Source organism: Coregonus clupeaformis, chromosome 18, assembly GCF_020615455.1.
Source record: "Coregonus clupeaformis isolate EN_2021a chromosome 18, ASM2061545v1, whole genome shotgun sequence".
In the NCBI taxonomy this organism is placed as follows: Eukaryota; Metazoa; Chordata; class Actinopteri; order Salmoniformes; family Salmonidae; genus Coregonus; species Coregonus clupeaformis.
In genome coordinates, this window is record NC_059209.1 from 1,625,736 (window position 1) to 1,647,294 (window position 21,559).

At 44.3% G+C, this 21,559-nt stretch overlaps 1 protein-coding gene across 3 annotated transcripts in view; it reads left to right on the forward strand.

Annotated features, from left to right (window-relative positions):
• The first annotated feature begins 1,539 nt into the window (after nucleotides 1–1,539).
• Nucleotides 1,540–21,559, forward strand: part of LOC121533787 (ephrin type-B receptor 3-like) — a 106,040-nt gene continuing 86,020 nt past the window's right edge. For all 3 annotated transcript variants that reach the window (XM_041840022.2, XM_041840023.2, XM_041840024.2), the window contains exon 1: nucleotides 1,540–2,224. In XM_041840022.2, the coding sequence (XP_041695956.2) occupies nucleotides 2,161–2,224 (64 nt within the window). In that variant the 5' untranslated portion in view covers nucleotides 1,540–2,160. The remainder of the gene's footprint in view (nucleotides 2,225–21,559) is intronic.

A 21,559-nucleotide genomic window follows, 5' to 3' on the forward strand; every position in this document is an offset into this window, starting at 1 on the left:
GCACAACTGCGGATGTAACTCCTTCTCATGTGGAGATAATAATTAAAGTTCCTGGAACATATAAATAAATGTTTTTGAGGTGTAGGCCATATTGAAAATTATTATAACCGAATTGAGATAGGCCTATCTCAATTCGGTTATAATAGTTTTCGATATGGCCTACATCTGAAAAACTGTAGGCCTATCTCAATTCGGTTTTAATAGTTTTCGATATGGCCTACATCTCAAAAATATTTATATATATTTGTTCCAGGAATTTTTATTATTTGAGGGGCATGAGAAGGAGTTACATCCGCAGTTGTTAACCATTTTGGACCACCAAATTTTTATTTTAATCAAAGCATTCTCCAGCACAATAAAATGACAATAAAATGTTATTGCAGAGGCTATATATTGACCTAAGGTTAACTTTAACACCTTAACTTCTGAAAAAAGCCATGCACGCATTTAATGTATTAGGCTACCACTCGAAGTATTGTATTTCATAATTATGAACAAACTTATTAATTAAAAAAATACAATTTAGAAAATGTTTTCTCAAATTCGAAGACAGAAGGGCTCATCATTGGCATTGGCATGATGTTCGACTAATTTGTATAGGCTATTATTACCTATTAATTGAAGTGAATGACACAATGATGCAATAAAATCACCGTAAACACTGTAAAGTTCAAGCAAAGGGCACTAAAAGATCCTCATCCCAGATGCTATTTTCTTTGGTTTTCAAAAGAAAGAGAAACCTCTATTCCAGGTTTATTGAAGAAGAAAAACATTACCATGTGCCCATTGTCATAGCCTACTGACTGTTCTTCAAATGCGCCTTCTCAATATGCCAATGAAGATTAAAACATATATATGACAGAGGCTAAAGCAACAATAGTGTTTCACTAAACTATACTGTACAGTTTGTAAACTTTTTAGATGTCTTCATATCTATTTCAGCAGAACCGGTGTTTTTACACATGGGCACATGCGCTTCAAGTGTGTAGCCTAATTATTGTTCTCGGTAAACTACAATGAATCAATATGCAACTTTTTTTTTTATATTCAGCAAATTATAATTTGTATTTCTTCAGAAACCGAGATTCTGAAAGTGTAGGTCTGTACACTGGGTGAGAATTGCGCACAATTATACTTACATAAAATCACAGTGTTCAATGGGCTTTGCATTTCGATAACACACAACGTCCATTGAACAACCTGAATATTCGACTCTGTTTAGACACATAATTGCTGGAATAGCTGAAAATTATTTTATCAAAATGAAAATAAGCAGAAACTCCATAGTTTTGCTTTAAATTGACCACTGAAATATGAGTATCCCGCAGGGGGGCGCTATGTCCCCGCTGAAACGTTGTGTCCCTGCCTGATCTGGGATTCCCGAGAAAGGCAGTGGCCCTGGAGCATCAGCTTTACAAGCTAGTTGCGGGGGTGTGACCGTATGAGACTGACTGCTGCTTTAACCATAACCCCTCCTCTTATGTCCCCCGTCTCTCTCTCTCTCTTTTACTCTTCCCTTGTTTCTGCACAACCGTTCCCAATTCCAATGCACACACCGAGCGGAGCATAAGCTTTCTGCAGCCACGCCGATAATTCGATCAGGGACATTACTACAATGTATCAACCAAGGAGATTGTTTTCGGGAATAACACTTGATCATGTAAACGGGTAGGCTAAACTACATACATAGCTGGACTACATTATGATATTGATACAAGAATTGTGGAGATATCAAACGTCTTGACTACAAAAAAGTATTTGGATTATTCCCGACGGACCCCGTGAAACGGATTTACATAGCCCTGCATATCGATAATAACAAACATTATCGGGGATTTTACCGAATGGTTGTTGGGAACGGGGCAACTTCTCTTCGGTGATTGCCAAATGCGAAGTCTACGGGTTGGACAACTTTTGCCCGTTCCCGTTTCTTGCATAAACCCATTGGAAATTATTGAAAAAGGAGAGGGATCCTAGATTGCACAAAGCTTCTCAAACCTTCCTCATATTTATATTTTTCTTGTTGGTTTTATGGAGGTAACTCTGGGTTTGGGTGCTAGACGCGGTTAGACTGGGTGCGTGGAGCATCGGAACACCTCGGATTGTATTCCTCCCTCCCTCTCTCCCCTGGCTTTATTTCATGTCCAAGCTGACTGCCTTATGACAATGGATTACTTTCTGGTTTTATGTAGCCTCTTGCTTCCCATGGCGTCAGCTGTTGAAGGTAAGACACATTCATATTTTTCGTGGTTTATTATTGGCTACTGGTTTTTGGATTTGCATTAAGACCCACTACGCCGAAGCTCTCATGAGGTCCGTCAATGGGCTACTACCTTATTGGTAGTAGCCGAAGCCGAGTAACACAAGTTTATCCCTCATCGAGCTATAGCTCTCTTATTTTTATTTTAGCATTTTAAACGAGATTATTTTATTTTATCAGGCTCTGAGAGAACATTTTGAACAGAAATTAACTGGCTCCCACAGATAGCTTTGCGCAATGGCAGACAACCCCAAACAACCCCAAGTGCCTTACCATTGCCCATTTTCAATACACATTTGTAATGCTCACCAGTCATATCCTTTCAAGGATAGTTGTGTATTTTTCTCGTTAAGATCATTCATTCTCCTTGATGCTTGCCTTTTCATTCTTACCCTAAGGAAATTAGCGCAACACTAGCCTATATCTCAACGGGGAGTCGGAGCTCTATGTAGGTTGCAGCTCCCCGGGTATGCAGCGCAATTGGTGCCGCAGACACTATAATTTATTCTAGTATTTTGGAAGGTTCAGAATTGCATAAAATAGTGGATCAGTTTGACAAGAAGCCTATTAAGTACTTTTTAAGCAGTTTTTGCTTTCAAACCATTACATCAAGGTGTAGCCTAATTGTAGCTATTTTTGCTATTGAATGATGATTAATTGCAAGCAAGGCGTTTGAGTCATGTAAATTGGGATAATACACTATTTGTCTACAAAATCACAGTGAAATATATTTTAATTGCATTCGTTAATATGTAGAGCAATATTAGCGAATTTAGTATTTTTTTTATGTTATGCAGCAAACATATGAAAACGAAAAGCGTTGTATTGTCTAACAGTGGAACATTTATTCATTGGTGTAGAATGGGGAAACAGGTCTGGCACACAGTGCGTTTGAATGGGCCAGTTTGTAGGCTATCGCCGTAGCAAGGCGGCTTGTAGGCTACCCGGCTGGTTTGTGTTACTGTTGCCACTAGAAAAGTAGGACAGCTTTCTTGTCTACTTTCATGACTTGTCAATACATTTTCAACTCCTTTGAATTTACACTGATAAGATAAGCTTTCCACGGTGTTGAACTTCGATTCTACTTGAGAGAGAAACCGAATAGCATGCACTGTTTTCTGATTCTTGGGATCATTTATTACGAACGAGCCTTGACCCGATTTCAGATCATAATATAAAATTACATTACATTTGTGCGTGATTATAACATAATTACGTTTAGACAGTGTTTTAAACAATCGGTTGTTCTGTTGTTTTCATAGTCGGCCTTTGAAGTTGTGGTAACGTGAAGTAGGCTATAGCGTGGGTCAAAATAATGTAGACCTATATGGCTTATCTGATAAGCTTTGTTGTTTCATTGGTGCCCGCAATCAGTCTGTATAAGGTAGATTATAGACCAACTCATGTCAAAAAGAAGCGGTAGATTATGAATTGGTATCCTCATGTTCACCTAGCCTATGTAGCCTATATTAGGCCTGTTATTCCACCGGTACGAGGTAGCATTCAAGATAGGCCTAGTTGGAGGCACTCATTTTGAGTGGTGTGTCAGGGTATATAACGGCACCGAAATTCTGGGTGCAGATTTTGGCTGAAGTTGATGTATTTCGTTAGAACAACCTATTTCCACCATAAGTGATGCCATACATTTCTCTTCGCTGACCTGGTTTGGGGCTTAGCTAAGCGTTTAACATGGCCAGGTGATTTATGACATGCGCTGGAGACTTTTCTGAGAGGGACCCTAGTTTGTGGTGATTTCGGGAGAGGCGACCGCCGGGGGACCAATACACGACCACATGGAGCGTCTGGTCTGACCAGGAACTATAAACGAGAGAATGCCCATATTTTACCCAATTTACAGCCGCTACTAACAAGGTAACACTGCACCGTTTTGGATAATACTTTTTCTATAGCCTATTGAAAAGAAAATACCTTTAGTTTTTTTGCGTTATAGGTCATGTTTTTTCGTAGGCTCGCATCCCCGTTCACGATTCCGTTGAATATGTTCAATTATTCATGAGCATATTCCTGATTAATTAAATAAATTGATACCCCCATAGGTCTATTGCGTGGCCTAATTGTGGACACATGAACTAGGCCTAAATGTCATAGTGTGACGATGTGACTACAGCTTAATATTTTGCTTAACAAAAATGAGCCATGGATATTGTGGCAATAGTCCGTTTTTCAACTCAACCAATAAAGTCATTAAATGACGAAGATTCTCCTTTATTTATTCAGAAACAAAAGCAAAGGCGCATGTATGAATCAGGCTACACCTGGCTATCTTTCGCACCTTCAATGTAGGCCTAAGCAAATATTTTTTCAGTATAGACTATTCAGTACTTTTATAGCTGTCAAAACAATTCATATTCCAGCCATATTGAGCGTTTTTACGCAATATGGTTGGCTTTAAAATGCCCTTGACTTCGCGAGGCCTACTCTACTGTACATGGCTACATAGATAAAGTGGCCAACAACCGGGAGTTGTTTGGATGAAGCTCTGTGACTATCGGTTTTCTCCGCGCCCCATCTGAGACATAAATTGTCCCGATGACATGTTAGTGCACCGGGGGATTCCTTAATCTTTCCCCATTGTAAAGTATGTTTATGATAGAGGTTTATGATAGAGGCAGAAGCAGATATGTTAGCGGTGCACACAGCATACACAACAACATCTATCACGATTTGCAAGCAATCTGGAACCGCGTTTGCCCACTTTGACGCGTATTTAATTTCACTTATAGGTCCCATCCTTCACCTTGCAGCCTATTGTTTTTCGAGAGAAGGGAGAAGCATTTTCAATTCAAGTACGTTGAACTTCGTTTTCCATTAGCCCACCCTCCCCTCCTCAGTTGATGAATTCCCAGACAGTGTGTAGCTAACCTCACAACACCAGTGTTTTGAAGCCGTGTAATTTACTGGAACTGATTTGACTTACCATTTTCACTGCTTGCATGTTTGTAGATTGTCTTACAGGTGCAAACCTTATCAAGTTTATTTTGTATGGATTTCCCCCAACTAAAGTGCTGATTATAAGCTTTGATTCGTTTTTCACCATATTTAGCCCATGCCAATGGCATAATCTTTCTGTCTCTTAGCGTTGCTATTTATGTTTGGTTGTGGTGTGCGTCAATAGACGGCGAGTGACCTGGGCCTCGTACGCACCAGCTTGTGTTTTTATACTGTGCCCAAGATCACACCTCTGCAGACCTAATTTCCTGTCCTTACTTTGCAGTTGGCGAATCACTCCCTCTCTCAATTCAACGTCTCTGTCTGTCTGTCTCTCTGTCTCTCTGTCTCTCTCTCTCTCTCTCTCTCTCTCTCTCTCTCTCTCTCTCTCTCTCTCTCTCTCAGCCAGGTGGTTTAATCATTCTCTCTTCACCGTGCCTGGAAGACTCTTCATCATCATTATTATTGCTTAACTTGTTCTGGGTAAAATTAAGGAAAGCCTTACCCAGCTTTTCTAGAACATGCGACAGGCCTATTCTGTTTGAATGAACTTGGATTTTTGTACACGTTTTACTGCGTCCAGAGAGATCACTTGCAGAGCGCACACCTCAGAGAATCTATGTTACATAGGCCTATGCATTCAAAGGTAAATGCTCAACAAACGTTGTTAGGGATAATAATGGACATTATTTAATGGACAAAATAAAGATTAGTACTAAGGTTAACAACTGTAACAACCAAACCCTCTTAGGGGTCGAGAGGGGAAATGGACGGCGGAGAGGCGTGGGCCTGAATTTGTAAAACAATACACAATAAGCCGCAACTAGCACTTTCAATATGGAGACCTTTCTGGGGCACTGTTGAATGTGACAGAATCGACAGAATGTAGACTCCTGTCCACTGGTTATTGTTATATATATATATATATTAGATTGACTCCATTAGGCCTAAACAAAATACTGTCCAAACCAAAATGAGAAATACATGGCTAAAAAGTACAGTGGATTTAATTGCGTGCTTTGGATTTATTTATTTATTTGTGCAGTTTGTTATAAAACTAATTGTTATAATTATATTATAATAGCCTCATTATATGTATAGCCTATGCTAATAATATCATAATTTAATTTATTATCAATATTTTATTTTACTTTGCTTTAATACTTTGTATAAACTGGCTCTTGGGTTGCATGCTTTGTTGAACTATTGAAAGTATTAATTATTTCAACTCCCCTCTACAGCCAGAGTGTCGCAATCGATGTGGCTTAATTGATCAAGGACAACCGCGCTGCTTAGGCCTTTAACCTGAAAATCAACAGAGTGATGCAAGAGATTGGCTTCCTTCCTATCGTCTGTGAACCAAATGCGACTTGGGACCAGTTGAAGTCCCTGGCCTTACAATCTATTAGAGGGCAGGTCTTTATTGCAGTCGAGTCCACAGAATGAAACGTTGAAGTGCACCAATTAAAGCAATTTAATAATAGGCAGTTGGAATCAAATGGTCTGGCTGATAGACAGGGGATGAGTTGGCCAATCTAACTGCCACGTAGGCCGCTCTGAATTACGTGGGTGAATTTGTTTTAATAATTTCAGTTTTTAGTTTAGATTGATTAATTACGAAAAGCCTAGTTTATTTATGAAGCCTTTTGGTTTTTCATAAATTGATAGTATATAGGTTTATTACTATACGGTTATGGTCTCTGTTTTTCCATTCCGTGAATTATAGTTGTAGCCTATTTTATCATCTAATTTTGTTTATTGAACATTTTCTTTTCATGTAGAGTTTGGCCATTATTAAAAATACAATACACTATATTGTTAGACTATAATTAATGCATAACAAATCATTTCATAGTGATAATTTTTCATGTGAAACATTTTGTCTGTCAGAAATATTATAAACTTTAGTTAAGTTCAAAAGCAATATAATTAAGTAAACAATTTAATCTGAATTTGTTGGATTTTAGAGTAATTGAGCTCTTATAATCTAATGGCAATAATATTAGGAATGATACTGGTGATGATGATACTTATAATAGTAGTATAATTAATGTAAAACTACAATGTTATGATTCCATCATTATAATCCAATTTATTTTCACAATTGTCAAATCATGATTCAGCCTGGAATTGTCAAATCCTCTATAAGAGAAGAATAAAAACGTAAAAAGTTGATATTTTCATAAAGATCTGGAAAACAATGGCATCTTCCCCACTCTGGCCCTGTATAGGTTAGATAGGGCCCCATTGAGTTGAAGGTCACATGCTAAGGAGAGGCCATGTTGAACAGATGTACAGTGTCTTTGGTTCAGATTGGCGTAAGGAGCTCAGATGGGGGTTGGTTGGTGGGGTGAAGGGCTGTGCAGCGAGAAAGAGAGAGCTGACAGGCTTATAGATGCTATGGGACTCAGGAGCGCTCATGTGAATGTTCACATCCCACTCGGCACAGACGTCAATTCAACGTCTATACCACTTTGGTTCAACATTGATTCAACCAGTGTGTGCCTGGTGGGATGTGAATGCTGATGGTACGGCTCACGTAGCACACAAACGTTTGCTCACATATCCACATATCCGTATACAACAGTCGCACTCCAGGAACTTCTATGTCATAAAAGAAAACTAGGTGACCTTCATGGATGGACAATATGGACAGTGGGTCTATAAGGGTTACTGTAAAGCCTACATTTTGGACGCCATAAGGACAGAATATTCTGGATGGATTGTGCTGTGAAGTGAATGGCTGGCTAATTAATGCAGAAGTGCTTGGTTGCAGACCTTCCTGTGTGTGTGTGTGTGTGTGTGTGTGCTTACGGAGATTCCCCTTTCTTCCTCTAAAGGGCTGTCCTGCAGCTGATGAAGGGTCTTGTCGAATAGAAAGTCTTTAACACTTGCTCCTGAGAGCGTGAGGAGCAAATGTGTCTGGGCCTGCCCGCTGCCAAATTCCCACTGGTGCTGTCTACAGCCAGTCAAGCGGAATGAGGGAGAGGAGGGAGACAGAAAAGAGAGGGACTGAAATAAAGAGAAGGAGAGAGAGGACTTGCACTCTGTCTGGGGAGAGCGAGATGGGTGGCTGTGGCACAGCTTTTGGACCGTGTCTTATATCACTGTGCCAACTGCCAAGGCCAACAGAGACAGCTCAAGCCACCTAAACAAAGTCACAAGACGGCGGCTGACGTTAGGGTAGTAGCGCCACTCCTTTACCTTTTTAGTCACTGTCAAAGTCAGAAGGTGTTTTCTCTGGGGTTTTTCCCTTTCAATTCGACTATAAAAGTTTTTCAACCGAAAATGTGTGACTAAAAATGAGTGTGGGTATGTGCGTGCAGGGTGGATGTGTTACCACTTGGCCCTTAGTCCACTGTCGTTTAAAAAAAATATATGTTTCCATCCAACTGGAACCATATTAATGAGTTTCAAAATTCTGATGAAATGGTAGACATAATATGAACTGCCATCAAAGTAGGCATTTTATAGGCCCCTTCCACATCGGACGTCCATAAAGCGCAGCTGAAATGACCATGTGTCACAACTCGCTTGGGTTAGAATGGGGGTGCGTTCAGCTGGGAACAACGTTGTAGAATGATCAGATAGAAAATGTTATGTAAAACAAACTTGCCTCTCTGACATCTAGAATAAGGAATCGTGTCGTCTCTATTTCATGACATTTCTATCTGCATCGTTCCACAGCGTTTGACTGCTGAACGTGGCTCTGTTAGGCCCCAGTGTGTTTTCTTCTGCTGCAATGGAGGACCTACGCCCTTTGACCTTCTATCGGGTCAAAACAAGGCAGTCACTGCATCTTAACCAAGCCAGTCTTGTTACTCAGTAACAATGGCTGCCCAAACAAAATCAAACCCTTGGGGCCATGCTCTAAGTCCAGCTTGGTTGAATAAAAATGGAATAAGGATGAAAAAGGAAACCAGTGGTGATGTGTATTTATTGTACAGGGAAATATGCATGCACAGCCACTCATGCCTGTCAACACACATAAACACTAATGCGAGGACACAAACAGACAAGCCAATAGCGCTGAAGTGTGCTTGAGCATCACTCGCCGCCAGCTAGCAGTTCAGGGCCAATGTGCTATTCACATGTAGGTCGGGTGCACTCGGGGGAGATGACTAACACACTTTATGGGCATGCCACGGTCATTACTCTGCCGAGAGTCGCTTGGCGAGAGCCGAGCAGACTTCTCCTTCTGCAATGCACAGTGGTTTGATCCAATTCAGCCCCCCTCCATTTTTTACGAGCTACAGGCTCTTGTAACACATTTTGCTGATGGAGCAGAAAGGGATCTTTGATATTTGTCTTTTTTTTTAAAAAGTCACATCTGTCGGCCGTTCCAAAATTGAGTGCCTGGAGGGAAAAGGCCATCACCTGGTTTCAGCTTCGCAAGTCTTGTTAAAATGTAAGAGAAAGAAGAAAAGGGGCCAACTCTGAGATATTTTTAACATATTGAAATAGTTGATGATGGGAGTTGAATGTAAGCTTTAGCTCCGGGTACTTGGTTGTATTTTGGAGAAGTTTTAAAGACTGGCAACACATTTAGCTACTTTTCAAAATGACTGCCATAAAGAGAAGGTGTGATGATAGGGGATCTTGGAGGCCCCGACTGAAGTCGTAGCTAGTGTGCTAGGTGTGAACGTCCACTTTGATTAAGGGGACTAGATGTGTGAAGCGAGTGTGTATTGTGTGTGTGTGAATGGTGGTGTGTGTGTGTATGTTCAATGTGCCTGTGTGTATCTTCATGGCATGGGAGTCGAGAGTTACAGCGGGCACTAAAACTCCATCCGCTCACTCCTTCTCCTAAGACTTAAAACAACCAGCTCCACCTGCTCGCAATCTACACTTCAAACAACACACACTGCCAAAAGGAAGCTTCTTCTCATGAACGGGTGCAGACTTTACCATACCCCCTATTACCACTTACCGACGTTGATGGTACTCACTCTTAATGACTTAAACGTGATGCAGCTTGCACAGAATGTACGATAGTCGAGAGTGACGATAATCGTCCCAGTTCCCACTACAACCTCCTGAAGGTTTTGTCTGTGGGAAGCGTTCTGCTAACCTTTGCATTGAACGTTAAAGACGTGAATAAATGCATGAATAAATGCATGAATAAGCATACCAAGTTAGGGGAAAAAGACAAAAATGCAAAAGCCAAACCGGTGAGGCAACTTTTTGTCTTTCGTGCATCCTGTGCACTAAAACACCAAATGTCTTGGTGTTGAGTTGAGGCAGACATTGTTTTACTGCGTAGCCGATCTGACACCTCTCCAATTGGGGAGACGGGACTGAGGGAGCTGTGAAGTGTGTGTGTGTGTGGTGTGTGTGTTTCTCTGACTATGTGTATGCATGTTTGGTCTTTGTCTCTGAGTGTGTATGTGTGTGTGTGTGAACACAGTGTATTTTCAGTGGCACAAGCCCCTCTGGGTGGCACAGAGTGCTCTCCCCCACAGGGCTATTGAGATAAGTTTCTCTATTATAGTGGAATGAAATGCTTTACGCAATCCAAGGCAATAGGTTTAATATATACGCCTAAGGGACCCCTATCTGTAGTAATCTCCTCACAGGAGATGTCTTGTCATTGTGATTTATTTACATATTAATGTTTCCTCTGTAGATTGTTTATCTAGGGCAAGCTGTAATCACGCAGCGAATGAGTGTCCATGTCAAGTGTTTGTGAAGAGTGTGCAGATATCTTTTTGAAGGATTCAATCTTAGTGTAGCATTTGAAAGAATGGCATTTCTGAGAGTGGTTTGATCAACACTGATGTGACTTCTATTATTATCATTGGTAGATGTTGTAAAACCTAGAAGATAAAAGGACTGAACGAAATATGTCAACCCCTTCCCTCTGTGCCCAGTCAGGCTACTAACAGCCCCCCCACACACACACATCCCTCCCACACACACCACCTCCCACTTAACCAGGTTCAGTGCCCAGATCCAATCCCCCTATTCCTAATTAATCAATCGGACGGATCCATTCATTGCCCCTCTCTCAATTTCTCCATCCCCATGGGGAAGGGGTTTGAAACAAGCAGACAGTTCAAAGACCCCTCGCTTAAAGGATTCACTGGAATATAGTGGTTGATGGAGCTAGAGAAAGAGATGAAGATAGACATGGATAGTAGAGAGAGAAAGAGAAATACGCTATATACCTTTATCTAGTTAAGATGAAACCATATGGTGACTGAACTTCCAATCACCTTCTGGGGTCCACACCACCACACCAGCTCACAGATTGTGTGTATCAAAGCCTTTCGACCCATAGGCATGGGTCCAGTAGATAGCTACATCTGCAAGGCAGTGAGAGTGTTCACCCAGGGCTGCCCTTTTCTACAGGGATTATCCACAAACCCCCTGCCCTGCGAGAAGCCTCCCATGCCGGGTGAGAGATGTATGATTGCAGGGTTGAGCTCCGCACTCTGGTTCTCCGCTGAGCCGTAGTCGAAAGGCTTATCAGTTATTGAACCTGAACCTGAACAGAGAGAGAGAGAGAGAGCAACAGAGAAATAAAGAGAGTGACAGAGCGAGAGAAGCAGAGAGGCAGAGAGAAAGCTACTTGTTCAGTATTGGCCAGCCAGTTTATTTCAAAGGGTGTTGAGAGTGTTGACAATGCAGGACAGAGTGACCGAGGTGAGATTGGGGGGAGCTGTGGTAAAATGAGTGGGGAAGAGGGGGTGAGGAAGGAGGGGTAAAGGGGGTTGGGGATGGTGGTGGGCTCTGGGAAGGTGTGAGCATCAGAGAAGGGAGATTTTATCTCCTGCCTTGGACCAGTGCCACATATCTACTGTATCCGCTACATCTTCAATTAGATTAGCTTAATCCAGCTCTAGCCTGGGAAGAAAGATCCAGCACTCTTTATTTTTTTCCCTCCCTCCGTCTCTCTTTCTCTCTCTCGCTCACCACCCTGTTACCAGATGAAAAGTCTGGGCTGTGATGCAGGCTGGAAGGAATCCGCCAGTGTTTTTAATGAATCTGACAAAACAACCGAGTGCCGATCAATGGCAACATTGTGCCATAATTTTCAAGACAGCATCTCTGACCATGTCAGAGAGAGAGTGAGAGAGACTGCAAGAGAGATAGATGGAGAGATAGAAGGAGAGAAATAGACAGAGAGACTGCAAGATAATCAGCTATGTAGTGCTAGGGCAAAAATTCAAAAGGCATTGTTTGCTTTTGCTCAGCCGGTTATGAGATTATACTGTCCAATAACTTTTATTATCGCCTAATTCAAGGAACTATAGGGCTGTATACCTTCTGTGATGATTTAGTGCGTAAACAGAACTCAGTGGGCTTATCCACAGGCAGCCGTTTAGGCCCAGAGCTTGTAGCTGGGTAGACAGCTTGGCACTGTGGTATGCCAAAGAGGAAGAACGAAAGGTTCACCGGTCCTCATTCAAACAGGTAGACTTTTAAACAAACCACAGTAGACAATGCTTCTCTTTATCTCCTCTGTTTACTTTCTCTTTCTTCATCTCCCTGTCACTCTTTCATTCTGTCCTTTCCCACCCTTTACTGTACCCCTGATTCCCATCCTTTAATAATTTCTTTATTACCTTCCCTTTGCTCTTCTTCACTCCTTCCCCCCTTTGAATGAACCTTATCTGAGTTTGGTTGTAATTGTAGTAATATTTTCCCTTCCCGTTATCTGCCAGCCTTGTGATATAGAAATCCCAGAAGCTAGGAGACAGGGCTATTTACTGCCCCATGGTCCTTTGTTGTGTCCACTTGTTCATAAGGGCTGACAGTCAGACGACTCACTTCCTCTATTGAAGCGGAAAGAGGAGTCTGCAGGTCTCTGCCTCGTTCTGTGACATTGTTTCATGTGAACGCGAAATGACGTGACTGTATGCAAAACATGCAGTTTGAGTTCAAGCACTGACACTTACATGACATGTTTGCCATGGCGTTCTCTTTCAACCTGTCCCCATCGCCCTTGGCTTCTCCAAGAACAGGTTCCTCATTTGTCAGACATCACAAAAGGAGAGATTAGTACAAATGTAGGAAAACACACGAGGATGTCAATGGGCTGTAATTCAATCTGTTGCTGTAGGGGGTCGGAGGGTGCCTAAGTGCAAGGCACTTGAGGTGTAGCAGGTTTTCAATACCCGGCAGAACGTTGAAGAGTGTGAAACCAATCGCCAGGGACATGAAAGTGAGCAGGAACACACAGTGGGGTCAAATAACCCCCCGACCAGATGGGAATGGTCAGTGAACAAGGGGGTCAATGTTTATACCATTGGTGTCAGAAGACGGATCTGAAAACATTACCCCAAAGCCACTTTTGCCCCCTCTGAATCCCTATGGGACCGGGGGCTAAAAGTGTGGTGATGATTAGAGATTCAATTTAGCTCTCCATCAATCAGTGCTGGAAGGAGGAAGGCGAGCGCTGTTGATAGCCCAGCCCTTTAAAACCAGACTGGGTTGTTCTCTTGGGAGTAGGCGTTTTTTCTGCTTTGCTAATTAAGCGGCAAAGCAGCCACTGCACTTACTTATTCATGAATCTTCACTTCGATCGGTGCAGGAGACCACTAGGTCACTCGACTCTAAACCCTAATTAGTCCATCACTAATGGCTGAGCTTCTAGACGATCCATACAATCTGAACATCGACGGTCAGCCGCTACATGCCATCTCTCTTCTGACCTTTACTTCTGGTCTTGTGTTGCTTGTTTGAGAACAAATTTGAGAATTTCCCCCTCCTGGAACATTATTTCCATAGTTAATTTTTTTTTCTGCATCTCCAATTTGAGTAGGTACTTTTAATCTTAATTGAGTTTAAGCTACAGTATTTAATTCTCTCTCCCAGATCCTCGTCTTAGTGTGCTTGGTTTCATTTGACTACAAGCCTAAAGAGAGATCAAATGGGATGAGGTGTCATGCCCTTTGATTTCCTCCACAGCGTTAGTACTAACAGAGAAAGTCAGGATGTGGCACAAACATTCTCCCAACTCATTTCCTCACTTGTTTGTTATGCTCATTCATAGACTAGCAGGTTGGAAAAATCATGCATCCCCTGACAATGCGGGTCAGTAAGACGTCACACGCACAAACCACATCAGTCCTGTAACCAACACACTACCCCCACGCAGACTAGTTAAGTTTAGTCTAGTTTTGGTGGTGGTGGTGACATCACTGCTCAGGGACAGTGAGTCCATCCATCTATCCATTGCAGCCTTGTGTGGTGTGGCTTTTAGAGCTATAAACACAGGTCCTGAGTCAGATTTACAGGCACCTGGGCTTTGGGCCTCATTAGTTTCTGCCCACTCTTAGTGGTTCTTTGTGGTTCAGGGTCAGGTCTAGTGTTTGCGTCCCAAATGCCACCCTATTCCCTATATAGTGCACTATATTTGACCAGAGTCCTATATAAAGTAGTGCACTACATGAGGAATAGGGTGCCATTTGGGAAGCAACCTATGACCAGTCAAGCAGGGGATGATCCACGCCCTGCGGTCTGGACTGACTCGGCCAGTCCCAAACGAACCCCACCTAAACCAGACCACCAAGAGCTCTCATACGTATGTGTGTGTGTGTGTCTAAGGTAGATGGCACATACATATGTGTGTTCATTGAATTAGGTTGCATATTTTGTCTGACATATAGGTAGGTATAGTACATTTAGAATATTTTATTTTATTTAACCATGCAAATCACATTGAGATGAACATCTTTTTTTCAAGAAAGCAGTCTTGTATTTGAATAGCCAATTAATTTGTAGCCAATTCATTTGTCATAGTTCTTATAGCCCTCAGCTGTGGCCACAGAAATAACTGAACTAACAGCTATAACTGAATGGTGAGGCAAGTCATCAGAATATGATCTTTATTAATTTGCCTGTTGGCTTTGCCACGGGCACTGTTGCAGGGATCACAGTGAGGAAGAGGGGTAAAACATTGGAAGTGAACATTAAAGCATGAAACTCACTGCCGATAGATTGCCGATAGGTACTTATCACAGTGGGTGGCCATTCCTTCTCTTGAAAGACTCAGTAGCGACTCAGTAGCGACAAACCTACCGATTCTACTTGTAGAATCGCAATGCTCGCCAGTGGCCAACAACTTGACTTTGAGCCAATTAGAGAGCACGAACGTGGGGGAGCCAACAAAAAAATAAGGAAAAAAGGGAATTTTCTCCACACAGCCACAGATGAGCCAGTCTCACTTCATATGCAATGAAGGCTATGGGATGGTAGCCAAGTGCACAGACTCAATGACAATACACTAAATGCACACAACACTAAATACTTCCCCCAAGCTAGCTAACCACTGTAGCTAGTATTGACATTATAATTAAGTCACAGCTAGCCATGTTGTGCTAGCTAGTGAATATACTTACGTTAGCTAGCTAGCTAGCTAAACATTTGACTATGGGCTGGCACTGGCAGTATGGGATTATGGAGAGTGAATTAAATTGTTTCTTCATCATTAAAATGTTTCTTGCTAGGTAGTTATGTAGCTGTGGCCATCAGGCTAGTATCAACAAGGGCTTTCTACAAAATAGCAACATTAGCGCAGAAAGCCCATTAGCCAAACGCACAGATATTTATATATGCCATGCAATGCCAAACACTTCAACCTTCTGGAGAATTTTAACAAGGCTGAGTGGCTGACGATATCCAAGGTCTTTGCTGTGTGAACACAAAAGAGATTGACTGCCGACACTGTTCAGAGGTGCTAAGTACTGTCGGCAGGCAAACGTTTGACAATCTTACCGGTGTGTCTGAGTTTTAATGGGGGGTAAAACATTAGAAGTGAATATTAACTTGTAGCGACGAGCATGACAGGAACATGGGTATGGTCAAGAGGTCTGTAATTATGACTGTCACCGCCAAACGAGAATCAAAGGTATGCATGTTTTTCTGCCTGTGTGTGTGTGTACATGTGTTTGAGAGAAAGAGACCTCTGATCAAACCTAAACTGTTTTAATCCTTCTCGCTCACCACGAGCACTTTGTGATGAACCAACTTTTTCGTCAGGGTTACCTAACCCTTTGTTCTCCTCCATCCCTGAGTGTATATTATTGAGTCTGTGTGGGTGAGTCAGTCTATCCACAATCACATCCCATACCATCACCCAATGTGATTGGCAGCCTATCAGGCAATTGACTCAACAGCTTAAAGTGAACTGTCGAAACAGTTGGGGTTAATGTATAGATCAGCGATTGACTCTGGGTGGATATAGAATGACCTTTCCAGTCCTTTAACCTCTGTTATTTATCCCTCGAGCCATATAGCCACAGTAGCTCCCTCTGTCCTTTTTATCTCCCTCCCTCGCTCCCCCTCTGCCTCCCTGCTGAGCTTTGGCCTCTATCGCCCTCAATCACACTAGCCGCTAGATAAACTAGTACAGGCTTCATAGGATGTTTGCCTCAGGGGCTACACATACCACAGGAGGTTGGTGGCACCTTAAATGGGGAGGACGGGTTCATGGTAATGGCTGTAGCGGAATTAGTGGAATGGTATCAGATACATCAACCACATGATTTCCAGGTGGTTGCCATTTGCTCCGTTCCAGCCATTATTATGAGTCGCCCTCCCCTCAGCAGCCTCCACTGATATACACACAGACACACACAGACACACACAGTCACACACAGTCACACACAGTCACACACAGACACACACAGACACACACACGCACACACGCACACACACACACACACACACACACACACACAGACACACAGACACACACAGACACACACGATCAGGGGCGTCATGCACCTCAGAAATCTGACCGGGGCCACGAGGGAGCTAAAGGGGGTTTAGCCCCCACAGTTCAAACTTTAGCCCCCTCAGTATTAGTTTTATGTCCCTATAAAAAAATTGCAAATAAGTTAAAAGGATTGAGTGACAGGTTGGCTCACCAAAGAATTCTGTATCTCTGCTGCACTGTGTCCCTGTATGTAGACAGCCTGGTCTCATAGACTAGACGTAACATAGTAAAAGTAAATCCGGGTCACTCAAATTAGTATGATATGTTACGTTTGGTATGGTAACATAAGACATAAGGTTACTTAAAGGTGCAATATGCAAAAAACGCTCAGCCATTTCCTGGTTGCTAAAATTCTAATAGTTTGCCTAATTTCAGTTTGTGACAAAACAAGCAGTCGTTGTGTGGAGAATCATGGTACCATCTAACCATTGTGAAATATATTTTCCGTAACCAAAAATATTGTATTTTCATCTGTTTGAAACTGGTGTACAAAACCCAAAGTAAAAGATGCAGAAACTAAACTTAAGAATGGGAAGCATAGAACTAGTGCACATAGAACATATCTACACTTCTTAGACTTGCTTTCAATGAGAATGACAGGTCTATAACTCAATATTTCTATGTCAATTCGCACGAGTTGCCCCAAAAAAATATGTATTGCAGTGATAAGTCAAAAACATATTGTACCTTTTGCAAATTCATAACATATTGTACATTTAGCAAATTCGGAACATATCAGAGAAATTGGAAATCATAACATATCATATAAAAATTGATGATGGACATTCTCAGATTAATACATACCATACGAAATGTAACATATCATACTAAATGGAGTTTCACAGATTTACGTACAGAATAATACAAAATGCTCTGAGACCAGGTTGCAGCAGGGGGGCTGTCAAGAATGCTGTAGGTGGGTGTAGTGGTGGAATCAAGCGCAGGACACCGAAGTATAGTCCAAAAGACTTTAGTACAAATTCCAACAAGGAAAATACGAACAAAACTTGCCCGAAGGCGAAACGACGCACGAAGGCGACACAAACAAAAGGCGCACTAAACAGGTGCGTAAACGCTCCAACAAAGTGGAGTGAAACTCAACCGAGCGAAAAAACAAGCACAACACACGACATAAAATAATCACACACAAACACAGACACACCCAACGAGACTTAAATAGAACACTAATGAGGACTAACTAGACACAGGTGTACAACATCAAGACCAAACCAAACGAACATGAAACATAGATCGGTGGCAGCTAGTACTCGGGGACGACGACCGCCGATGCTTGCCCGAACCAGGAGGAGGAGCAGCCTCGGCCGAAACCGTGACAGTACCCCCCTTGACGCGCGGCTCCAGCCGTGCGCCGACCCCGGCCTCGGGGACGACCAGGAGGACGCGGAGCAGGGCGCGCGGGATGGTCCCGGTGGAACTCCGACAGGAGAGATGGGTCTAGGATGTCCCTCCGCGGCACCCAGCACCGCTCCTCCGGGCCGTACCCTCCCACTCCACGAGATACTGGAGACCCCCCATCCGGCGTCTGGAGTCCAAGATGGACCGAACGGTGTACGCCGGAGCCCCTCGATGTCCAATGGGGGCGGAGGAGTCTCTCCTATCTCATTGTCCTGGAGTGGACCAGCTACCACTGGCCTGAGAAGAGACACATGGAACGAGGGGTTAATATTCTTATATTCAACAGGTAGATGTAACCTATAACACACCTCGTTCAATCTTCTCAGGACTTTAAAGGGCCCCCACAAACCGCCGACCCAGCTTCCGGCAGGGCAGGCGGAGGGGCAGGTTTCTGGTAGAGAGCCAGACTCGATCTCCGGGTGCGTACACCGGCCCCTCACTGCGGTGGAGATCGGCGCCGCCTTGTGACGAAGGACGGCCCGCTGCAGGTGGACGTGGGCAGCGTTCCACGTCTCTTCCGAGCGCCTCATCCAATCATCCACCGCAGGGGCCTCGATCTGGCTCTGCTGCCATGGTGCCAGAACCGGCAGGTAACCCAATACACATTGGAAAGGGGTTAGGTTAGTAGAGGAGTGGCGGAGAGAGTTCTGGGCCATCTCGGCCCAGGGAATGTAACGCGCCCACTCCTCAGGCCGGTCCTGGCAATACGACCTCAGAAACCTACCCACATCCTGGTTAACACGTTCTACCTGCCCATTACTCTCCGGGTGGTACCCCGAGGTAAGGCTAACCGAGACCCCCAGACGCTCCATAAACGCTCTCCACACACGGGAGGTAAACTGAGGGCCTCGATCAGACACTATATCCTCGGGGACCCCGTGAATGCCGGAATACGTGGGTAAATAGGGCCTCAGCGGTCTGTAGGGCAGTAGGAAGACCCGACATAGGGAGAAGACGACAGGCCTTAGAGAACCGGTCCACAACGACCAGGATGGTGGTATTCCCCTGAGAGAGGGGAAGGTCTGTTACAAAATCCACCGAGAGGTGGGACCATGGTCGTTGTGGAACGGGTAGGGGCTGTAACTTACCCCTGGGCAGATGTCGGGGCGCCTTACACTGGGCGCACACCGAGCAGGAGGAAACGTAAACCCTCACATCCCTAGCCAAAGTAGGCCACCAGTATTTAGTGCTAAGGCAATGCACTGTCCGGCCAATACCGGATGTCCAGAGGAGGGTGACGTGTGAGCCCAGTAGATGAGTCGATCCCGAATCTCGAGCGGAACGTACCTCCGACCCTCGGGACATTGTGGAGGGCTGGGGTCTGTACGCAACGCTCGCTCGATCTCGGCATCGACCTCCCACACCACCGGTGCCACAAGGCAAGACTCCGGTAGTATGGGAGTAGGCTCAACGGACCTCTCCTCCGTGTCATACCGCCGGGACAGTGCATCTGCCTTACCATTCTGGGACCCAGGGATGTACGTGATTTTAAATACGAACCTGGTGAGAAACATATTCCATCGAGCCTGGCGAGGGTTCAGTCTCCTCGCTGCCCGGATGTACTCCAGGTTCCGATGGTCAGTCAAAATGAGGAAAGGGTGTTGAGCCCCCTCAAGCCAATGCCTCCACACCTTAAGGGCTTGAACTACAGCTAACAGCTCCCTGTCCCCAACGTCATAGTTACGCTCCGCCGGGCTGAGCTTTTTGGAGTAAAAAGCACAGGGGCGGAGTTTAGGTGGCGAGCCGGACCGTTGAGAGAGAACGGCCCCTATACCAGCCTCAGACGCGTCCACCTCAACCTGAAATGGAATTGTGGGATCCGGATGCGCCAGCACCGGAGCCGACGTAAACAGGTCCTTCAGTCTCCCAAAGGCCCTGTCCGCATCAGCTGACCACTGCAGGCGCACCGGACCCCCCTTCAGAAGGGACGTGATGGGAGCTGCCACCTGTCCAAAACCCCCGGATAAACCTCCGGTAGTAATTGCAAAACCCAAGAACTGCTGCACCTCTTTTACAGTGGTTGGAGTTTGCCAATTACGCACAGCGGACACACGATCCACCTCCATTCTCACCCCTGACGCGGACAACCGATAACCCAAAAAGGAGACCGACTCCTGGAAAAACAGACATTTCTCTGCCTTGACATATAGGTCGTGCTCCAACAGCCTCCTCAATACCCGTCGCACCAGGGTTATATGCTCGGCTCGGGTAGACGAGTACACCAGAATATCATCAATGTACACGACCACCCCTGGTCCCTGCATATCCCGGAAAATGTCATCTACGAAGGATTGGAAGACTGATGGAGCATTCATCAACCCATATGGCATGACAAGATACTCGAAATGACCTGACGTGGTACTAAACGCCGTTTTCCATTCATCGCCTCCCTAATGCGCACCAAGTTATACGCGCTCCTGAGATCCAATTTTGTGAAAAACCGCGCCCCATGCAATGACTCCGTCATGGTCGCAATCAGAGGGAGTGGATAACTGTATTTCACAGTAATCTGATTGAGACCACGGTAATCAATGCACGGGCGCAACCCTCCATCTTTCTTTTTCACAAAAAAGAAACTCGAAGAGGCGGGGGAAATGGAAGGCCGAATGTATCCCTGTCTCAAAGATTCGGCTATGTAAGTCTCCATAGCTTTCCTCTCCTCTTGAGACAAAGGATACACATGGCTCCGTGGGAGCGCTGCTCCTGCCTGGAGATCAATCGCACAATCCCCCTGTCTATGGGGAGGCAACTGCGTCGCCCTAGTTTTGCTAAACACAAGAGCTAAATCCCCATATTCAGGCGGAATGTGCAGTGCGGGCACTTGGTTTGGACTTTCCACCGAAGTCGCCCCCACGGAAACACCCAGACATCGCCCCTCACACTGAGCAGACCACCCATCGAGAGCCCTCTGTTGCCACGAAATAGCAGGGTTATGGGTGCTTAACCAGGGAATCCCCAGCACCACTGGGTACGCAGGAGAGTCGATCAGATACAGCTGTATAGTCTCTTCATGACCCCCCTGCGCACACATCCTAAGTGGCGCTGTGACCTCCCTGATCAACCCCGACCCCAACGGGCGGCTATCTAAGGCATGTACGGGAAAAGGTTTGTCAACAGGCAGGAGAGGGATCCCTAACTCTAAACAAAACTTTCGATCAACAAAATTCCCAGCTGTGCCTGAATCTACTAGCGCCTTATGCTGGGAATGA